The sequence below is a fragment of the Misgurnus anguillicaudatus genome, chromosome 24 (assembly GCF_027580225.2).
Source record: "Misgurnus anguillicaudatus chromosome 24, ASM2758022v2, whole genome shotgun sequence".
In the NCBI taxonomy this organism is placed as follows: Eukaryota; Metazoa; Chordata; class Actinopteri; order Cypriniformes; family Cobitidae; genus Misgurnus; species Misgurnus anguillicaudatus.
In genome coordinates, this window is record NC_073360.2 from 29,323,425 (window position 1) to 29,347,157 (window position 23,733).

General features: G+C 36.2%; 2 protein-coding genes across 3 annotated transcripts; both read left to right on the top strand.

Annotated features, from left to right (window-relative positions):
• Positions 1–2,699: 2,699 nt before the first annotated feature.
• On the top strand, positions 2,700–10,882 carry lta (lymphotoxin alpha (TNF superfamily, member 1)). 2 transcript variants are annotated; one of them, XM_055197027.2, is made up of 6 exons: positions 2,700–5,006; positions 6,199–6,311; positions 6,503–6,542; positions 6,638–6,670; positions 6,907–6,948; positions 10,066–10,882. In XM_055197027.2, the coding sequence occupies exons 2-6, from the start codon at positions 6,207–6,209 to the stop codon at positions 10,446–10,448; spliced, it is 603 nt and encodes a 200-aa protein (XP_055053002.2). In that variant the 5' UTR covers positions 2,700–5,006; positions 6,199–6,206; the 3' UTR covers positions 10,449–10,882. The 2 variants fall into 2 exon arrangements, with proteins under 2 accessions (XP_055053002.2, XP_055053001.2); XM_055197026.2 differs by lacking the exon at positions 2,700–5,006 and having other exon boundaries at positions 5,511–6,311.
• Positions 10,883–19,807: 8,925 nt separating this feature from the next.
• Positions 19,808–21,947, top strand: tnfb (tumor necrosis factor b (TNF superfamily, member 2)). The gene is made up of 4 exons (XM_055195507.2): positions 19,808–20,080; positions 20,170–20,224; positions 20,476–20,535; positions 21,002–21,947. The coding sequence occupies exons 1-4, from the start codon at positions 19,904–19,906 to the stop codon at positions 21,430–21,432; spliced, it is 723 nt and encodes a 240-aa protein (XP_055051482.1). The 5' UTR covers positions 19,808–19,903; the 3' UTR covers positions 21,433–21,947.
• The last annotated feature ends 1,786 nt before the right edge of the window (positions 21,948–23,733 follow it).

Genomic DNA, 23,733 nt, shown 5'->3' on the forward strand with positions numbered 1-23,733 from the left:
CTCACCTTCATCAAACTGACCAAACGGTCTGAGTTATTTTAATATCTGTCATTTATTCATAATAATATTTATATATGTGCTCAGAATATGACAGAGAATATTCTGTTTTCCCAGTACTAACTCCCAATAAAATGAATGTGTTGAACTAATGTACACTTTATGCTTTAGGCATCATACAGTCGCATTCTGTCCAAACACTCACATTTTGCTGATCAGAAACATAATCAGAAAGTGAATACCAGCGTTTTATTGCTTTTGTGGTTGTGGTAGAAAAAAAATGGAAGGGAAAGAAATGTAAGAGTACACTGGTTAAAACCCTTTTATAGTTTAGTTCCTCAGAAAGCAATCTTTGTGCTGTCTTATAGAAACCAATCTGTGTGCTGTCTTATAGAAACCAAAACGCTTATTTCAAAATTTTTCAATAATACATCAAAAGAGACTCTGCATTACAGGGTTTTACCACTAAGGGTGTTGTTTAAAATTAGAAAACTTTCTAAAAGTAGTAAGACAAAAGACACAATTTTCCAAAAGTACACTTATGATGCCAAAGAAGAACCATTTATGGTTTCATAAATACCCTTTAAGGTCACCATGAAAATAAAATGAAAAACTGTACTTTGTTTTGGAATATTATGGTATTTTTTACATATTCATTAAATCGCAAATCTCCTCCCCTCCTCAAAACGATCTCTCTTTACTTCCGGTATGGAATATGGTATGGCAGGTGAGCGGGGTCTAATATCACTGCAATTAACAACATGACCCAACTTCAAATGATCCAATCAGATCTCGATGGACAAATTCAAATCAATTTCAGAAGCCGGTTTCACTCGGATATACGTCACCACGTGGAAAATAAGGCAATTGCTACTTCCGTTTCATGGCAACTTTAAAGGGATACTCCGCTTTTTTTGAAAATATGATCATTTTCCAGCTGCCCTATAGGGTTAAACATTTGATTTTTACCATCTTGGAATCCATTCAGCTGATCTCTGGGTCTGGCAGCACCACCCCCAGCACAGTTCAGCACAATCCACCGAATCTGACCAGACCATTAGCATCACACTCAAAAAAACAAGGAAATAGTTTCGATATTTTTTTATTTAAAAAGGGATAGTTCGGCCAAGGATGATATTAAGCCCACGATTTTCTCACCCCGAAGCTGTCTGATATGCACATGTCCATAATTTTTCAGACGATGACATTTTCAGTTATTTTAGAAATTTTTTTAGATCTTTCAGTTAATCAAATGTGAAGTTATGGGGTCCACGACCTTCAAGTCCAAAAAATGTGCATCCATCCTTTACAAAATAAATCCAAACGGCTTCACGATGATAAACAAAGTACTTCTGAGGGTAATCTTCATAACGTGGACCCCGTAACTTCACATTTAATTAACTGAAAGATGTAAAACATTTCCTAAAATAACTGAAAATGTGTATGTCTGAAAAACGATGGACATATGCATCTCGGACAGCTTGGGCGTGAGTAAATCATGGGTTTAATATCATTTTTGGCCGAACTATCCCTTTAAAACTTGACTCTTCTGTAGTCACATTGTGTACTAAAGCCAAATCCCATCTCTCTGTCTTACCCCTACACCTTAGTTTTGCATGTTCACGTGAGGGTAAGGCCCAATTGGGATAGCCCTTACTCTCAAGTGAACTTGCAAAACTAAGGGGTAGAGGTAAGGGGAAGGGGTAAGACCGAGATACAATTTTCTAGGCCGATGTGGCTAGGAACTATACACTCAATAAAAAATATTTAACCCAGGGCTGGGTAACTATAGGACAGAACACATTTCTGGGTTAAATTGACCCAAATAATGGGTTGTTTTAACCCAATTGCTGAGTTATTGTTAATCAACCATGTTGAAACAACCCAGCAGTTGGGCCAAAACAACCCACCACTTGGGCCACCCCAACCCAGAAATGTGTTCTGTCCTATAGTTACCCAGTCCCGGGTTAAAAACAACCCAATATTTTTTAGCGTGTATCATTCCGGCGTAATACTCAAGGACTTTGCTGCCGTAACATGGCTGCAGCAGGCGCAATGATATTACGCAGAGCCCGAAAATAGTCCCCTGCTATTGAAAGTAACCAAGGGGACTATTTTCGGGCGCTGCGTAATAACATTACAGAACTACAGAAGAGTCAAGTTTTAAAAAAATACATTTAAAAATATCGAAACTCTTTGGTTATTTTTGAGCGCAATGCTAATGGTCTAATCAGATTGAATGGATTATGCTAAGCTATGCTAAAAGTGGTGCCGTCAGACCCAGAGATCGGTACCAAAAATGGTAAAAATCAAATGTTTCACTCTAGGGGAGCTGGAAAATGAGCATATTTTCAAAAAATAGTGGAGTGTCCATTTAACATACGAAGGTTCTTTGTAGTAAAAAAGTTCTTTACAAAAAGCTAAGGAAGTAATGGTTCTTTTAAGAAAATTCCACTAAATGGTTTCTTGGGGAACCAAAAATCTTTCTCCTCTGGCATTGCTGTGAATAACCTTTCGTAGCAAAAGCTGTCACTGGGGTACCACACAATTTAAAAAACTTCACCTTTGTACCTAAAGGGTACATATTAGTATCTCAAAGATACATAGTATACCACAAAAGGTGAGTAGGGCACAAACTAACATGGGGTTAATAGTAACACACCTACTTTACACAATTACACAGGGCCGAGCAATCTGTGCTTTTTTTCTCTCACTGTCAGTTTTGATGTTTTCATTGGACAAAAAGTGTTTTATAAAGTTGAGTGTGTAAGTAACCAAATCCAACCTTATATTATCTTAAAAACTGATTTGTTGCCTAAAACAAAAACTTTTTCAAACATGTCAACAACTCCTTGTAACTGAAAGATTTGAAAACATTTTTTACACGGTGGCATTAGTTGTTAACTAAGCATCAAGTATACCATGAAAATGATAACTGTAAATACAATATCAGGGAAAATAATTAGCAATAATTATAGTTGGTCTTAATTGTGCGACCCTTTCAAAAATATCTATCCATATTCGTAATACAGGGAGGGTTAGGTGTAGAATGGATGTCTATGAAGGCCCTGTCCCAAATGGCGCACTTCATGTGGACTTTCGGTCTTGTGACCTTAAATTGCGCGTTCTCGCTTAGTCTACGAGTACGTAGGGTGTCCCATCTGTCATTTTTACGCTTTGAAGTGTGCTCATCAGCGCCTCCTTTGCCCCCTTGATGCGGTCTTCAGCGAAGCCCGCACTGCAGCAGGTTTCAAGCACTTTGCCAACCCAGAAGTCCTTGCGAAAGGGCAATCAGACCAATCAGGCGACGGAAGGGAGGAGTTCACACTGACGGGCAACTTCTCTACCTATTTCCGGCGTGATGCTCAAGTCTGTCCCAAAATACAACTCCGGTGCACCCACATGGACTCGCATCAAGGGTCCCTAAAGTCTGGACTACGTGATGTCATCAAAGTGTGGACTCTGAGGAGGACCACAAGTCTGGAGTGTGCCATTTGGGACAGGGCCTATATGGGGCGGCAGTGGCTAATCTGGAACAAATACCTTGTTGAATATAACAAATGTTTTGGTTTCCAAAAGACAAGGGGAGATCATAAATCACCACTATGTAAGGTTTGGCAGCTGACCTGTAGATAACATTGTATACATTATAGTACACATTTAACGTTAGCTTAGTGTCGTTTTTTAAACGCTTTAGCTATGAAATATGAACTTGTTGTTTATTTAGCTTGTTATCAGAAACAAACTAATCTAAAAGGACTTTGATGTTATTGATTCGTTGTAGAGTTTATCGGAAGTTACATTTGTTCCATGACAGCCATTTGTTTATGTTGTTACCGCTGAAACCGTCTATAAGAACCATTTGTTTTATACCTTTCAGTAATCCAAAGTACATTTGTGAAACAGAAAGGTTCTTCGTTTGCTAAAGGTTCTTTATGGAACCATTCAGTTTTAAATGGTTCTTCAATGGCATCGTGAAGCACCTTTATTCTTAATAGCGTAGAGGTGAGCTCAGGTGATACCTGCACATGTCCTTGGAATAAAGTCTGGCTGTCGATGCAGGAAGGGTTTGTTAAGATCATCAGTCAAAATCACTCTAAAGAAGGTTCACGGGACAGCACATGCATATGTTTGTCTTTGTGTGGGTTGTTGTGTAGGAGTATGTGGTGTGAATGGCTTCATAGGAAAGTACATGCTATTGAATTGGGACTGTCCCAAGTGAAACACATCCATAAGAAGAAATGCAGTGGATCTAGGTGAAAAAACATGACACTTATCAGCGTAAACATGCAACCATATCCACCCCACAATCAACACACACATACACAAAACTGGTCTTTTATTTGTAACCTTCATATCTTTAGTATTGACTGAGAAACGCCATAACAAAGAGTGAAATCGATTTAATTTCATTATTATACAAAATATTCTTAATTTTCATGGCTACGATGCTCCTAATATCATTAGATTATAGACGCATAGCCTGGATTTTATAGACAGTGTCACCTATTGTTTAATTGAAAACTCATTTCATTTTGATTAAAGATCATACCACTGATCTCCTATCTTAGATGTGTGAAAGCGAGAGTTTGCATATTCCATAATTTGGTTTAGAGATGCTTCATCGTGCTATTTATTTTCATAGTAAAGCCCCTGAAAAGGACCACTGAGAAATTCCTATCGCGTTTGCCCCCTTCATACCTCATTTCTGTCTAATGTTCAATGATTTTCTGACCATTTACCTTCTCTTATGTTTCCAACCACGATCACGACCACAGCGAGAAACAGAGAAGGCAGTGAAAAGCACACACAGAGTTAGAGATAGAGAGAGAGAGAGAGAGAGAGAGAGAGAGAGACTGAGTGAGAGTGAGAGAAACACACAGTTAGTGAAAATGTCCAGTGCTATAAAATGTGAGCAAGAAAAGGGGAAACCCTGTGGGACAGACCATGTCTACTGTTGTCGTTTATTCAGTCACTTAGTCGCACTTCACACTACAGCACACACTAAGGTAAGTCTAGCTTTCTCAATCTCAACCAATGGCTTTTTTGACTCTTGTTCTGATTACTTTATATTGTAATATATAAAGTATACATACATATATACATATATATATATATATATACATATATATACACACATATACATATATATATATATATATATATACATATATATACACACACACACACACACACACACACACACACACATATATATATATATATATATATATATATATATATATATATATATATAATTTTTTATTTTTTTATTTTGCAAATTGGGGTCTGCAGTTACAAACATATGGTTCTGCAATTGGAGTACACAGGAAGGAAGATGCTTATCCTTTATGAGTTTAATAAGCCATAACCATTATAGACATTGTTCAGTGGGACTTCCTAAAAAAACAATTCCTTAAGTTTTACACCTCTCCACCCCATTCCTGAACTTTTTACATTACTGAACACATTAGTCAACAAAAAGCTTCAAAGAGAAACGACATATAATGAGTTAATCAGTTTCATCTAAAGCCATGCGCTTACAGATCTTGTACAGAAGTGACTGTTAGGTGACAATGGGCTATTTTTGGAACACCTTTAGGAAATTCACACGAGGTTCTGCTTAAAACAGGCATCTGTGTGATGTAATGCATTTTTTTTTTTTTAAGAACTAATAAGTTTTGCTTAATGTGACACTAAATTATAGGCCTACATTTATGCATTTATAACAGTGTGTGTATTGCTAATGCAATGCTACACTCCTTTTGGAATACAGTTACTTTATTGTATTACATAAAACGTCTAATTTCAAAGAACTGTAGACCTCAATAGTTTGTTTTTTACTTACCTGTGTGTTTAAAGCCTGGGTATCTTTGTGGGCAACATGGGAAATCACCTATCTTAGAAGAGAGGGAGGTGCTTTTTTTAGCCATATATACATGATGTTCCACAATCACGCATGCATGATGTATACATTAAAGTAGCTTTGGATTAGAGGAATGTAAAGTTGTTGAAACAGGTTTGGGAATATACTGTACTGTATCTTGTGGTGTCATTTCATTGATGTTTTGCTTTCTAAGGCTTGTATGGTAATATAGTCCATGCATTTAGGTCACTAGGCTATCTGGAGGCTTTGTCCTACATCGTTCTGTAAATATACATCTTTCGTTTCACTTATACCATTTTTTTGGTTTGTGCCAGTCACGAAGATGACCGGCTCGAATAACCCCAGGTTCCAGCTTCTGATTGGCTGGTGCTGCCTGATGTCCGCAGGTCTTCTGATGATGACAGTATTTCTTGCTATCAAAGAACAGGTAGATCGGCATGTGGTCATGTGACATTATAACATAAAATTGGCATTGCATATTTCAAACTACGATATTCAGAGGATACTTTTTTTAAGGACTAATTGCATATTAGCCTTTTATTTGATTTGTCTTTGTGGATTATTGATTTGATATGTAAAGGTATAAACTAATGAACTTGCTTTATTGTTTTTTATTAGCCAAATACAAACACAACAGGTAAAGAACCCAATCAATCAGGTTTGCTTTCATCTCTTTCAATCAACAGTAGTACAGTTTAATGTAAAATTATGCCGAATAATTTAAGGAAACTAACAATTACATATCTTTTACAGTAAACAGCATGTCTTACAGCGCCAGCCTGAAGGGTAAGTAAATGCACTACTAATAGAGAATCTTTGACTTTGAATTTAATATAACGCATCATTTCTGTCCATACTACTTCAACTTATACATTGAATTAAATGGATAATGTCCAAGTTTAATTTATTTACTGACATAAGCCAGCATCTTTATTTTGGGAAGTTGGCACGTCATTGTGCCCTTTAAACAACAACTTTGAATGTGTCAAGAGAAAATATTAAGGTTTCACTTTTGCTTTTAGGTTCCCCGCCGTTGTTCAAAGACTATATTCGTCTTATTAAGGGTAAGCAAAACCCTAAACCATCCATGCACCCTACCTCCTAAAACGTTCCCTTTCTCACTTTCCATAGTGCATCTCACAGAAACAATACAAAAGGGACTTTTGGTTGTCTCATTATTTCGTCTTTGCTTTTCTGTTATATTGAGGAAGTTGGACATGTGTTTCTTTGAATTTATTTTGGCCTAAAGGTGATTTTAATATCATAAAACCTTTCCCACAGTTACTATATAGTGTGTCGCTGATGTATACGGTTCACATCTTACTGTACTTTTAAAGCTTTATTTACATGTGTTCATTCAGCAAACGCTTTTTTCCAAAGTGACTTTGAAATGAAAGAACCTTTTGTTTATACAGTAACTATAAGACTAAATAATTTTTTATAGTATTTATTGCTCAACTTTATGGTGCTTAAAGGCAATTCTTTGTGTAAACAGCCGTATACATACCCAAACAGCAACATGATAATAACACACATCTATAATAAGTCATTTAAAAACATAATTGCACTAGCATAAAATAATTTTTGTATCTATTTGATTTACACAATGACCTGAGGGACGCAGTTGAAATTCAGTACACAATAGATGGGTGACATTCGAACAGATTACTGGTCTTACCTAGTCATCTTTAATGTATAGATTTTTTAATAGTGCTTAAGTTAGTCCCAACTTGCTGCACATTGTAACTGTACTGCACAGCCTGCTCCCATTCTTCACATTGAGGTTGCCATACAAAATATAATGGAAAAACCTAAAAAAATGCAATTCTTATTAAAGAAATATCCATATTAAAAGTCCTAAGTTTCCCCTAAAAATACATAAAGTATGCAAATGTAATAATTTGTCTTTCCTCGAAGCCATTCCGACAATCGTTAGTATATTATGAAAACAAAAGAGGGCCCAGAACACAACCCTGTGGGGTACCAGAAGGCGGCAGCAATTATAAAACATTTTTATACAAGAAACATCCATATTAATACTTCTAAATTTCCTCTGAAAATACATACAGTACGCTAAATAAAGTTCCCATAATGGCAGTGTTTTCCTTGAATTTTAGTTTATCATCAAATACAGTCTCTAAATATTTATACTGCTTAACTATTTCTACATTTTGTCCCTTAATGACAGCAGCAGGCAACACGGTTGCAGAGTTGTTTCAGGAGCATTCCTATTTAAAAATGAGTCATCATCACACCACTGAATAAAAGTATCCACTAGACCATTACTCTCACCTGACTTAGTGAGAAGACAGACAATCACAGACTCCTCTGCAAATTTAATAATTCGGCTCCACTCAAAGCCAGTCTGACAATCATTAGTATATTATGAAAACGAAAGAGGGCACAGGACACAACCCTGTGGGGTACCAGTAGAAGGCAGCAATTAATTGGACAACACACCATTAAAATGTACTTTTTGTGATCTATTAGTTACAACATCCAACAAATGACCCACAATGCTTGAGTCTAAATAAAAAATGTCAATACATTTCACAGTTATAAGCAGAGGAAAAAACAACAAAATGCAGCAGACATGCATGATTATTTGTACTTTCAAAATTTCGATTAGGTTAGCTGTATGCATTTTATGGAACACTATAACTACAAAGGTTCAAACTGACACCCGTTTTAATGACTACAGTTGTTTTAATCAGGTTACTTAAGTTTATATGCTGTCTCACCTTTACTCCATCAAAGTAGGAAACTGTACCATTTTTTATCGTAGCGCTGTCATCTACTTCGTATGTCTGTGGAGGTTTTTCGCCTCCACTCACTTTTGAGATGAACCAGATACAGTGACCGCAGTGCGAAATGTTTACTGCGGAGGTGTTGTGAATCAGTGGAAATATAACCAACGTGTGTGTGTATGTGTCTTTAAGTCTGCGCTGCGCTGTGCGCGAGGAAGGAGGTGGAAATGTTCCTTTAAAAGACTCTCCTTCCCTGACCTCACTTCACCTCCTGTGTTTCATGCAAGATACATGTGGGATGAAAGGCAGCTCGAGCCCCCACAAACGGAACAATGATAGTACGAGGGTAAAAATATGGAACATGCGTGACCCTGTCTGTTAAATCCAGGCTAAAGTCTCATTAAGTCTCTATATATTAGATTAAGGGCATCAACGTTTGATTTCAAACTATGACTCAGTCAGTGTTAAAGATATCAATGCTATATTTTACAGATTGTTCTTTACATTATGTAGGATGGTAAGACTAGCTGGGTTTTCACAGGAAGGGTCACAGTTTCCTTTACGATTTTAAAACTGCGTTATTTCCTAAACTGAATGATCTTTATCTTGGCCATATTTTAAAAGGTTAAAAATTCATGTTGTAGTATAGACAGTTTCAGCAGTAACAACATAAGCTAACGGCTTTCATGGATCTTACACTGTTAAAAAAATAATGGGCCCTAGCTGTCAATGGGGCAGTACCCTGTCACACCTTTGCATCTAGAGTTCATTTTAACACCTCAAATGTGCATATTGGTACACATCCTGGTACACACCTTTTTAAAGGTAAATGCCCCAGTGACAGCTTGGGACCCTTTGGCGGCTAGTGACGCAAAATTCAAAATAAGTGTTTGGAGTGTCATGTGTGTTGATCGTGTTTTCAAAATATGTGTTTGCTGCATCGTGTGAACCATGTGCATCACATGTTTTTTTCTAAATAAGTGCCTGCTGCACACGCGTCAAAACCGTTTATGATAAAAGACATGCTCATGTTCACAAAATACATGCAAGACACTCCCTTAACAGTAAACTCTGATTACGCATGAGATTATGCGAGTATTTGGCAAACGCGAGCGTCTCTTTTATCATAAACTCTTTAGATGCGTCTGCAGCAGGCACTTATTTTGACAAGACACGTAATCCACATAGGTTCACTCGACGCGCCGGACACATATTTTGAAATTACGAACCACACACATGACAGGCTACATACAAATTTTGCATTGTGGGCCCTACAAAAAAAGTCACCGGCTGCCACTGTTGGGACTTTTCTTTGAGTATATGTTTTGCATAATATATTTATCACATACCACCTACTGTCATCAAGTTTTTGAATGGGCCAACAAATAAAGTTTTTTAACTTAATATTTTTAATCTTTTCTCCAAATTCAACAGCTGATGACCACAAATACTGGATGTGCGGTTTTCCATGTGAGAACAGCTCCATTGCTCTGAAGAAAAACATCTCTGTTGAAATAACAATAAGTGGCCTCTACTTCATCAATGCCCAGTTCCTCTTCACAAAATCCTATACACAAAATCCAGAAAACAGAAAACCGCTAAGTGCTATTTTGCTCCGAAACCAAGTGCACGGAAAAACGGAGAAAAAGCTGAGTGAGGTCAAACGCTATGAAGAAGGATCTCTCTCATTGATCAGAATGGTCCATCTGACGAATGGCGACAGCATCCGTCTGGACGTACAATCACATTCCATGGAACTAACAACAGATGAATGCCATACCTATTGGGAAATCACCTTACTTTCTAACCAATTATAATTTGGGGAGAAATCCTTAACATTTTTCTCAGGGAGGTTAAGACTAAAAAGGCCTTTTTTAAATCAAATGATTCGTTTGAAGGATAAGTGTCTGTCGAAGTAAAGTCTGTATTTATAAATAAAAAAGTAAATGCACTGTTCTCATATTCTGCACTTGTGCACACTTGCGGGATTAGTGCTACAATAGGTAAAAACATTTGTATTGATTGTATGGTAAGTTCTCAAGCCCATTTCGGGTTCTAAAGGAATAAACTTTTGTTTTTTATGTTGAATTTGTTAAGTGTATTTTAAATATATTTTATATAAAGTATTTAGAGTAACTGCTATGATATTGTTTGAATTTTTATATTAAAATATTGTGTCTTTAAAAACATTATTGCAAATTGTAATTTGTGTGTTTTATTTAAAAGATGTTTTATTTAGCATTTAAAGTAGAATTAAAGATTGTCCACCATTTCATTGTGTTGTGAAATAAATATCTTTGAAATAAATGATGTTCTTGTGGAATTATTACTTTTGTTGAAAATAAATTTAAAAAAATCATTACTGTAATTATGTCAACTTGAACAAACTGCACTGTCAGAAACAATGTGAAAAAAGTACCCTTTAAAAAGGTCCAAAGATGTACCATTTAGGTACAGATATGTGTACATCTGGTATCAATATGTACCTCGGGGTTATAATATAAACCCTTTAGCTGCAAGTGTGTACCATTTTAAAAGGGTACCACCCAGTGGCGGCTCATGACTGCTCATTGGAGGGGGCGCAAATTCAAAATAAGTGTCATGTGTGTTGCATGTGTTTTCAAAATATGTGTTTGTTGCGTCATTTGAACCAGAGGTGTATAATACTTAAGTATTTTAGTTACACTTTTCAAGGATCTATGCTTTATCAGAGTGTTTGTCTTGGGAAAAAAATTACGTTTCTTTACTAAAAAATGTTCACTACATTCTAAAGCATAAAATCATACTGTGTATTCATTATATATTGCATATTAAAATTGATTTAATGCCTAATTACATAAAAAATGTGTACTTTTACTTTCTTGAGTAAGTACGAAAAACATTTTACTTAAGTAAAAGTACAAAAAATTACTAGATGTTTAATGTACTTAAATATTAAATATAAACCAAAAACTTGAAATAATGAAATGTAGTGGAGTAAAAATTATGATAATATGTTTTGGAATGTTTGTTTTCCAAAGAAAAACACTAATAAAATACGAATAATTGAAAATTTACTTTTATGTAGAAAGAAAAATACTTAAGTACTATACAACTCTGATTTGAACCATGTGCATTACGTGTTTTCTCAAAATAAGTGCCTGCTGCACACGCGTCAAAACACATAAAATACACACAAGACACTCCCTTAACAGTAAACTCTGATTACGCATGAGATTATGCGAGTATCTGGCAAACGCGAGCGTCTCTTTTATCATAAACCCTTTAGACGCGTCTGCAGCAGGCACTTATTTTGACAAGACACGTGATGCACATAGCATCACGCAACGCAAAGAACACATATTTTGAAATTACAAACCAAACGGGCTACATACATGTTGTGACGAATTTCACATCATGCGCCCTCAGAAAAAAAGTCATTGGGCGCCACTGGTACCACCCCAGTGACATATAGGAACCATTTTCTGATCATTTTTGATTATTACTAACTGTAATGTGAACTCAAAATAAATATACTACTATTTGTAACAACTACATTTGCTATGTGAAGAATAACTAGCTGGGTTACAAATAAAGGTAAACAAATTACCTTCTTTCCCACTTACTTTATGTTGCCACATGATGGAGCCAGTCAACACGAGAATACCAGTTGTGGCAATGTGGCCTTTCTACTGACCTTAGAAAAATACTCAAGTACAAACCCACTAAAACCACAGTTACAGACGGTTTGCCAAGTTTGTAGGATTGCGTAACAAACACGTTATGAAAATGCTGACCAAAACCATATGGAGGCATCCTCCCTCTCTTTGCCGTCTCTGCGTGAATTCAATCTAAGGTCAGGAAGGTACTGAACGATATGTCAGAGTCAATATTTAGTACAGTCTGCGTTTGGTTAGTGTCCTGAAACAGTGTTGACATTTGACAGTGTTGATGGGGTACTGTACCTCGCTAAGTCGGATTTATTTCCAACAGCCTACATCCACTGAAAGCTGTTAACCGCATAAGGCAATGACAGATAATTTCATGTTCTATGAGTCACAATTCTGAATTCCCCAAATCTATAAATCCTCTTTTTTTAGGTTACTCCTCTGCCTACAGTAAAATCACATTCGGCTGTTTATTTCATATTATGGTTGACAAACTTCAGCTAAGAGCTAATTATTATTTAAATAATTATTTGCAAAGAGCCAAGAAAGTGAAGCTTTTGGTACTTCACTTTGTTAAATTATAAAGAAAAAAAACGGTACAATTTATATACTGCCAAATACTATGTACTGCTTTAAAAAAAATAAAGCCAGGCCCAGTACAATTACTTTTACATGTACTACCTTTATATTTATAACAACGAATGTGTAATTATTTAGGGGAAGCAAATGGTGACATTTTCCAGCAAACATAAGGTTTTTCTGTTCTTCTTTCATTATAGACTGACCTCCCAAAAAGGCATCCCTGAAATCAGACAAGCAAAGCATTTCTCTCATGTCCCTGTTTTATAACACTTCACTTTTTTGGTGTCTTTTCCACGTTGCCGTAGCCTTTTACACACCACACGCAACCTAATAAACGGTAGGAAAATTCCCCAATTGCCCTTTCCATTAAAAGCACCAAATCAGATTGCAAACGTTTTCCATCTAACGCTTTTATATCTGCGATCTGTTTAGATTTAAATGAAATCTTTTGAAAGCCGGAATTGACCTTTGAATGCTGTCACGATTAGCTTCTTGTTTAAAAACATGGCAAGTGATAAAAAATGTTTTTGCACTTACATTTTTAAGTTTAATCAACTAGGCTCATTTCAACTTGACAAGAGTTGCCGTTGCTTAAAAAAATCTAGTTGAATTTGCTTTAGTAAACTTTATTTTATGAGGTACAACAACTCATCACTAGTCAATATAGTTCAAATTACTTGTAAATCCAAGTTGATTGTAAAATATTTGTGTATGCATGCAAACATATGTTGTCTGCAAGTGCTTTTACTTCTTGTGTTTTGTATTAAAAGTAATGGCATGCATTTAACAGCATGTACTAAAAACAAGATTCTGACATAAAATTCAACTTTGGCGATGTAAAAGTCAACTGTACATAAGCAGAAAGTTCAACCAGCTGTACCTTTATCTGAATCAAAACTTACTTTAACATTTAAGAATGGAAGAACTTTTTGTCAGCATAATACTGTGGCAATATGCAAAGCAACTGAACCTTTATTTGTAAATGTGTGTTTGTGCACAGTCAGCCATTTCCTGTTAGCTTGTGGTTTTTTGCACATATGCAGAGCAACATTAACTCTATCTGTAAAAAGACAACACTCTTAATGCATGCAGGTCATGCACCTATAATGTATCTGTCTCTCCATGCTGCACATTTACATTAATTACACCTAGCTAATATTTTGCACATTCTATTGCCGTTTGCACTATATGGTCACCGGCCATATTGTGTATGTAGCCTTCTTGTGTATATACTTTTTCATTTTGCACGTTACTTGCACTGCATTCTTAGACATTTGCATTGAGCTGGCCTGCTCATTGCTTTATTCGCACCATAGAAATCTGCATTGAGTTGGTCTGTTTACAGTACACTACGTCATTGCATCTTGTACTCACAGATACAGTATTTGCATTAGTCTCTGTTCCCTATACATAATTGCACTCCATAAAGATCTTTATTGTATACTGTGTATACATATATTTATATTCACTTACAAAGATTGCTATTTGCTCTTCTGGTTAGCTGCTAAATGCATACAATAGAAATTCATTTGAATCTAATCTAATCTTGCAAATACACTCAACTACACCAGCCATCTGGTTAGGATGGTTTTCACCATTATTCAAGCGTTATTTGATATAATCCTGATAGAGATCAAACAACTCAACTCTGAAAGTATTTGAGTAAATGTACTTAGTTACGGTACCCAAGTATCTTTTTGGTTACTTTGACTGATTATCAATATTAGGAGTTTGATTTCAATTATTTTACATTGATTTCAATCTTTGGTCTTACTCAGTCAATATCAAAGATATCAAGGTTATTTTACAGAATGTTCTTTACATTATTTAGGATGATTTTATGTAAATCACAAAAAATGACTTTAGCTGGATTTGAACAGGCAGGGTCACATATTTATAAGTGCATTAATTATAATTATTAATTGCATAAAATAGTTGCACTTTTTTGGTGCAGACCATTGAGATTTTGCCAACCCTGTATCACAAAATTATGTACCTACAGTCACGTAATTTTGTGCGTGTTTTCCGTGACACTGACACATTTTCCGCCTTTTTTCCATGAACATGCCACGTGTTTCTGTTTACGTGTCACTGTCACGTATTTGTTACTCAACTGTATTTTCAAACCACTGACGCTTCGGTTTAGGGTTAGATTTGGTGTTTGCATTAGAATGTGGTTTCAACCTTTATTTCATGATTTCTTTTTTATATTTTATGATTTTTAAACCATTGTCGCCTGGCATTAGGGCTAGAGTTGGGTTGTGGTAAGGATGTCATTTTATGTAAATCTAACCCTAAACTGAAGCAATAACGGACAAAACAGTTGAGTAACAAATACGTGACAGTGACACGTAAACAGAAATATGTGACATGTTCACGCAAAAAGGCGGAAAAACGTGTCAGTGTCACGGAAAAAACTCACAAATTTACGTGACTATAGGTACGTAATTTTGTGATACTGGGTTGCATGCACTGTGTAAAAAACCTGTAACTGCTTTCTATCATACAAACACCACAGTTATTAAATTGTTGCATAGCAGTTGCTCAATATAAAATGCTCACGATGTTGTGATACTTTGTCACATGTAGAGCCTAAGATATGAAACTGTAGAGATAAAAATGACCATACACACAATTGCACTGAGTGGATAACACGTGAGTTTTTTTATTTTTGCTAAAAAAATTCCTTTTGGTAAAATTAGCATGACTATCATGTGCTTTGATATGTGTCACATGACAGCACAAACAAGTTGGCATGTCAGGTTTACATAAGGCACAACGGAGATTTCTTTTTGGGACATTTTACTATGTCTTAAATAGACATAGGGGTGACCCCAGTCGGCCTTAAAGCCATGTCACCAAAACCTGACAGTACATCATGTTAGACAACCCACGCCGACCACAAGGCCATCCCTCAAACTGGACTGGGTTGTTATATGGTTTAGAAACTCCTCTTAGCACCTAAGTTTGACAAATAGAGAGAAACACTTTTTTCTTCCTTGTGGTAAAGGTGCTACACCAGAAATAGAGAAGCTGCGAAACCATCCTCTGCGTCACATATCCCTTCCTCCGTGGAGCATTATGGGGAAGCTCGAAAGTAAAAATGGAGAAAGGGGTTCCAACTACGGTATGGTAAGCATGGCAGGAATCCTTACCAAATTACCAACCAAGACATATGGCAGCATAACCACATTAAAATGAAGGGTGGTTTCCCACAATTCCCCCTCTCATAGCTGTACCCTTTGGTCTTATGCTGCAGGTGCACTTTGATATGCTTTCTAAAGTTTACTACAGAGAGCACCTGCCAAAACCAAGATTACACTGCAGATATTACTTTTTTTCCAGAAAATACTCTTTAAATGTGGTTGGGTTTTTTCATCATAATTGCTCAAAAGCAAACGCAAAACAAATTTTGATCTCGTACAATTGTGGTGTATTAAAAACCCCGAAATTATTGCAAAGCCTTACATTTAAGACACGGCTCAACAATCTCATGGCTCATGTGTGTATGTACACTTTTAGAAGGGGTAAAAATCCAAATAATTATTTAATTAGCTAATTTCAATGTGGTTTCCCAGACATGGTTTAGATTTATCCAGGATTAGGCCTTAGTTATATTAGGACATTTAAAGGGACATTCCACTTTTTCTAAAATATGCCCATTTTCCAGCTCCCCCAGAGTTAAACATTTTATTTTTACCGTTTTGTAATCCATTCAGCTGATCTCCGGGTCTGGCGCTACTACTTTTAGCGTAGCTTAGCATATCTATTGAATCTGATTAGACCATTAGCATTACGCAAAAAAATTACCAAAGAGTTTCCATATTTTTCTTATTTAAAACGTGACTCTTCTGTAGTTATATCGTGTACTAAGACCGACGGAAATTAAAAGTTGCAATTTTCTAGGCCGATATAGGACTTCTCATTCTGGCGTAATAATCAAGGACTTTAATGATGTAACATGGCTGCAGCAGGAATAGTGATATATTACGCACTGCCCGAAAATAGTCCCCTGCCATTAAAAGTTACCAAAGCAACTATTTTCGGGCAGTGCGTAATATCACTATTCCTGCTGCAGCCATGTTGCATCAGCAAAGTCCTTGATTATTACACCAGAATGAGAGTATTGTCCTAGCCATATCGATCTAGAAAATCGCATCTTTTAATTTTCTGTCGGTCTTAGTATACGATGTAACTACAGAAGAGTTAAGTTTTAAATTATCAAAACTCTTTGGTTATTTTTAGCGCGATGCTAATGGTCTAATCAGATTCAATGGATTGTGCTAAGCTATGCTAAAAGTGGTACCGCCAGACCCAGAGATCGACTGAATAGATTTCAAAACAGTAAAAATCAAATGTTTAACTATAGGGGAGCTGGAAAATGAATATATATATATATATATATTTTTTTTTTAAGTTGAGTGTCCCTTTAAGTAGTTTTACAACCATACTAAAAGCATATTGAGACAATACAATGGAACTGATATATGTAAAGATATGTCAGTGCAAACTGTTTTCACTTAAGACAGCTCAAACATGCATATTAGTCAGGAACTACACTTTGTCCGGGAAATCGCCTCCTTCATTTTTAAAAAATATATATAACACAGTCTGTCTCCAATCACTTCCACTTTTTGAGAACAAGCTTGAAAGTTCTCCCTAAAACGTGTCCTTTTATGTTACACTTTCAATTGCCATAGGTGTGGTCCCTTTCAAAAGGTACACCTTTGCCTCTAAGGGTTTATATTAGTACCCCAGAGGTACATATTGGCACCAAAGAGTACTGCCCCAATGACAGTATGGGACCACTGTTTGACCTTTTTTCTGACCGTGTACCATAAAAGAAAATAAGTCATATGGGTTTAAAACGGCACAATGATTAGTAATGACATATTTTTACAATGAAATGACCCAAACTGATTTCTTAGAACATAGTTGACTTATAATACCCAAGTATAAACATAGTGGTTTTGCAGTGTCGTCATTTTTTTTAAGCAGTGAATGTGGATCCTATAGCAATGTGGTATTTTGGTTGGTGGACAACTTTTTAACACCTACACACAAAGCACTTAAATGTCACGTAGACCCACAATTACAGGACCTGATACTGTAAATATCACCTCTTGTACACCGGCTGCATTATTACGTCAGATGCCAAAAACAATGCCCAGCTCAGCCTCCAGGCTGGCAAATGAAATCATAATTAAGAAACAGTTTCCATTGCCTTTCCTTAATTAGGCAACAACAGAATGAAGCAACAGATACTGTAATATACTGTAAAAAGCCAGATGGTGCAATCATAAGTGTAGCCCTCCCACAACATTAATATCCTGTATTTCTACTACCTAGAGATCTTTTAAAGCACAGCTGCAAACGTTACTTAAACTCATGATTCATATTTGGGACAAACAAACAGGATGCCGTGAGTAAGATGGGGATTAGTTAATAATAGGCCTTTTTTAGTAGTAGTGTGAGAAGCGAGTCCGGAAGGGCTTTTGTGGTGTCATGCATTTCCTTTATTAATGGTTAGGGGGAAGGAAACAACATATATGCTATAGTTGCGCAAAGAGTGTCAACCCAACAACCAGCCGTCATTTCACCATCTAGGTTAAGTATAGATTCGATATGAGTAGCCAACTTTTAGCTAAAATTACATGTTGTTTTTGCAGAAATAACTCGAGAGATAAGAGAGCAAAGTCAACAGTGCTAACAAAGTGTTTATTTCAATTATATAAAATTTTGCCTTGTTTTAGTTTAAAGTCCGTGTCTTTTAATCGTGTATGATTTATAATACAGATTTAAAATGCAATTTAAAATCGAAGCCTCACTTCCTTTTTTTTCTAATTTCTTCCCTAATTATTTACGAATGTCACATCCGAAAAAGGTACAAAAGTACTTACTGGGACAGCACCCTTTAAAAGGTCCTAATGTGTAGATACATATATGTACATCTAAGGGTACTAAAATTCACCATTGAGGTACAAAGGTGTACTTATTGAAAGGGTAGCACCCCAGTGACCGCTTTTTCTAACAGTGATTAGAGATTAAAATATAAGCTACATTTACATATTTGACAGACGCTTTTATCCAAAGCAACTGCATTACAAGGTAATTTGATCAGTTTGTGTCTTCCCTGGGTTCGAACCCATGACCTTCTGAGCTAACACAGGAACAAATACATAATAATATTTCTTTAACGGAGAAAGTGAGTGAGATAATGAAAGAGAGTATATGAAAACGAGAGGGAAAACGAAAACAATGGTAAAGCCAGAAAGAATTTCAAAGGTTGGAATGTCCCAAAAGGAAGTATGTCAGCTGTGTCTATACTAGCAGTGGAATGGGCTGGTATTACATCATCAGTAGCAGGCCGAAACTGAAAGTATCTGTGGCACATTATTAACCACTTAGCCGGTTTATCAGGCTGTATTGTGAAGTCATATGAGAGCCAAACCTTGAGCGATTATGACATTTCTTGTTTACTAATCGAATAGTATATTAAGATTACTGACACGTTTTCTTGGTACATACATTTAAATATGCATATGTGTATGAAAATAAACATATCGACATTTCTATATACATTATTAGAATTTACGGGACGTTATCTAATAACCTGTTGAGTATGATTGAATGCAATAATGTTAACTTTATCAATAAAAGTCATTATCAATAAATCAATAAAAAGCATAACTCAATATGTTTAATTTAATAGTAATAGGTACATCTCTTCAAAGTTAGTATGCAGAGTTATGTGATAGCACATCAGTGGGTTGGTGTGTGTGTGTGTGTGTGTGTGTGTGTGTGTGTGTGTGTGTGTGTGTGTGTGTGTGTGTGTGTGTGTGTGTGTGTGTGTATGTATGTGCAAGTGTGGGTGGAAACTTGCAGTTTGTAGGTGTTCTTTCCCTTTTCAAACCAACCTCTGTTCCTCAGACTAGCTACATCACTGGAGTTCCCCATTTTTGACCCTATAAAAACTGTAAACCAAGTAGTACTTCATTTTACAAACTCACACTAAAAGGAACACATCTCAGACAAGTGACAGCATGAAGTATCAAACAACAGTAGTAGATCTAGAGGCAGGTATGGATGGTGTCTATCAGAGAACCGTGGTACCCGTACCGGTCAAGTCTTCGCGAAGCTGGATATGGAAGACGTTGGGTGCGATCGTTTTCGTCTGCCTCTGTGCCGTGGCTTCGGTCTTCATCGCCTGGCATTTCGTGGTAAGAGCGAAAATTTCAATGTTGGAGGCTATTGAAGATTGGTGCTCGACAAGTTATTAATAATATTGTCTTGTCTTTTACAAAAACAGGAGAAAGGAGATATTTCGATCTTGTCTGAGAAACACATCAGCACACCACCATCAGGTAAATTATGTTCTTAGCTGTCCATTACGTTTTTTATAATTGAATACAATGATTTTAGTTTCGCAGTAAATCGACTTTGCCATACAAAGGCACAAAAAGTAAAAGGATATAGTCTAATAGATCAGATTCGGAGTATGACCTGATCTGATAAAATGTTGACTATAATGATGATTTGTCGTCAAAGGACTTTCTTATGTTAGATGTTGAATGTCTGGCAACATATGAAACTGATCTCATCCTCTTTTCAACAGAGCATGAAGTCATCCTACAGCAAATTGCAGAGCGCACAAAGGCTGCCATTCATTTACATGGTGAGTTCATCTCAAATTGTGTCTTGGACTTTTTTGTGTGCACCAATCTCACAATACGTCATAGGTTATCAGCAGACTGAGTTTAGTGTTTTTAGAGTGGAAGATTTTATCAGATCGTAAAAACTCCTATAGCTTGATAAAGGAAATGTAGACAGAAATAGATGTTTGTCGGCACAGAGACACTAATGTTTCATTAAACATTAGCTCTCTTGTTTTTCCAAGATTAGTAATTCAAAGCCAATAATACAAAGTGTCCTTATTTGCATTAGCTCCAACAAACAATTAGAATAACTAGATCTTCAAACATAAATAACTTGATGATAAACCAAAATCTTACATCTTTAGGCTGCATATCACACATATTCAGACCTCATATGAGGGATGCTAGAAAGCTTTGGGCATATATAGACAATCCTAAAGTGCATATATGATCACCATCTAAAACATTTATCCTCTCTCTTCTCAGGTGAGCGGGGTGACAGTGCCAAACAAGAAATAAAATGGGTCACCGACGTAGATCAGTCCTTCGAGCAGGGCGGCCTTAAGCTAACCAACAACGAGATTCACATCCCGGCTGATGGCCTTTATTTCGTGTACAGCCAGGTGTCCTACGCTGTAAAGTGTAGCCTGGATGAAGATGATGAAAGCGTGAACCAGGAGTACCTGAGCCATACTATCATGCGTTATTCAGATGCGATGGGTCAAGAAATGCCCCTTCAGAATTCGGCTCACTCTATATGCAAATCAGGAGAGGATGGGAAGACCATGTACAGACCGGTCTATATCGGCGCAGTGTTTAAGCTTTTGGAAGGTGATAGGCTATCAACCAGAACCACCAATGTAGCTGACGTTGAGCAAGATTATGCTAAAACATTCTTTGGAGTGTTTGCATTGTGAGCTGAATTAGTATATTAGTTGCATGATCTGTTTTAAAAACAGGCAACGGTACAAGACATTTGTATTTAAATGTTGAACGCATGTTCTCAGGGCATTTGTTATTATTATTATTATTATTATAAGTATCCTTATTGCATTTTCATTTAAAGTTTTAGTTCTAAAACGCGATAGATGCAGTAAGTGCATTGAGTACTAAGTACTTTAAACAGACACTACATGAAGGTTAAATGTTTAATTTAAAAGTTTAAGCTAATATATGTATTATCTTATTTCGTTGTAGAAATAGTGAAAGGAATGTAAATGTTCATAGAACTATGTTGTTGTAGTGTTTAGATTTATTTATATCGTTTAAGTGTATTTAATTTTTTCATTGTCTTATTTAACTATTTATTAATAAATGTTTATACTGTGATTTTTTAAAAATGAATGTATTGTTTTTTATCTGAAAGAGTTTTTGACACTCCTCTGTGTTGAAATGCTGACAGTAAAGATCCTCAATAAACTACATGCATTATAACAAAGGCTACTAATTCCTAACCGCTGTGAACTATTCAGGTCCACTCAAAAAGAAGGAACTTCATGTGATGGTCACATGAACACAATGGGGAATTTTGCCTTCCAGCATGTGACCTTAGTTCTGTATCCACCTAATGTGTCCACTTCCCTAAATTTATCAAAATGCCACGGTGCGCTCCACTCCCTCACAAACACCCACTGCTTTCTCCCAAGTGTACATAAAACAAAAAATCCTAACACAAAAGATACAGGATTGCACAACTCTTCTGGTTGCACTTGCTTCATGTGACGTTGCGCAGATTGATCGGCGTATGACAACAAAAACCGCGAGATCGATTCGAAAGCTGCGGTACTTTGATGTCATGTGCCGAGCGGCCTGCGCAGCGCCACATGAAGGCCGTTTCTCAAACGGAAATCTGCATACTTCGGAGGTCGCATTTGTAGCATCGTATTTCAGAATATTATATACAATTATAAAGTTTACTTTTATATTTAGTTAATCTTAAATTGTTGTTACATGTTTATGACTTGCGAATGTAATGCTCAGTTAACTTAAATAAAGCAGGCTTGATGACGTAAGTTGCATGCATGCGACCAACGCACTGTACGCAGTCCTCCGTTTGAGAAACGTTCGAAGTCAAAACCAGACTTTTTACCCCTATTTCACAGACAACGCTTAAGGTAAGTCCTAGATTACAACATGCTGGTCTGTCTCAACTGAAATAACCTGCAGATCTTATACCAGTACCATTGTCTCAAGATACACAAACACCAGTAATGTATTTTTTTCAAGGCACGTAACGTTATACAAAAGATGCGTAAACACCTTAATTTAACTGTTACCTAAGGCCTAGTCATGGCTTTAGCTAAGCCTTGTCTAAGAAACCTTTAAAGTGAATCTAAATACGTAATAAGCGACTAATAATGAGAGAGTTTATGTCGTGCAATGCACTCAAGCTGTTGATATAAGTTAGTTAACTTTACCTCAGAGAAACGCAACGTTTTTAAATATTCTGTCTTTTTGTTTCTTTTCCCACTTTTGTGATCACTGAAACGTTATTTAGGTTAAATGTTAAAACGTTCATGTGGTTCTATCCTACCATGGATTATATGATGATTCGTGCACATTATTATGAGATAAAGTATCTTTATTTATTTAAAAACGTAATACCTTTCTTTGCCTCTGAATCCATTTTCTTTTTCGGCTGATGTCCCCAAACTTTATTTGTAACTCATTCTTTAAAGAGCACCAAGTCCAATTCACGTTTTTTTTTTTACATTTCCTTTGGTGTGTATGTAATAGTACATTAACAATATGCAAAAGGTACATACCCCAAAGTAAACGATGCGCGAGATATTGTCTCCAACGTAAATCTCTTTTCTTGGACAACAACAAACACACGGATTGTAAGCAACAGTTTACTTCCTGGGATTGGTGATGTAGAAAAGACAACATTGTCATAATTCCGGACTCAGCCTGTAAGTTAACTCCTGTTAGCATTGCATTGTGAGCGAATCTTTCAAACATGGTAAGGAGCTTCACATTTCTGGCTGACGTCAGAGGTATTCAGGCCAATCCCAATTGACAGATTAGCTGGCCAATCAGGGATACACCGCTTTTTAAATCCGTGCGTTTCAGGAACAAATCTGGAGCTACAAAAATTTACGGTATGTGGAAAATAATGTGTTTTTTAACCATAAACCAAACAAACACATTGTATTATACCAAATACACAAAATAACGTTTTTAGCAATGAAATAGCTACACTTTCAGGTTTAAAATCA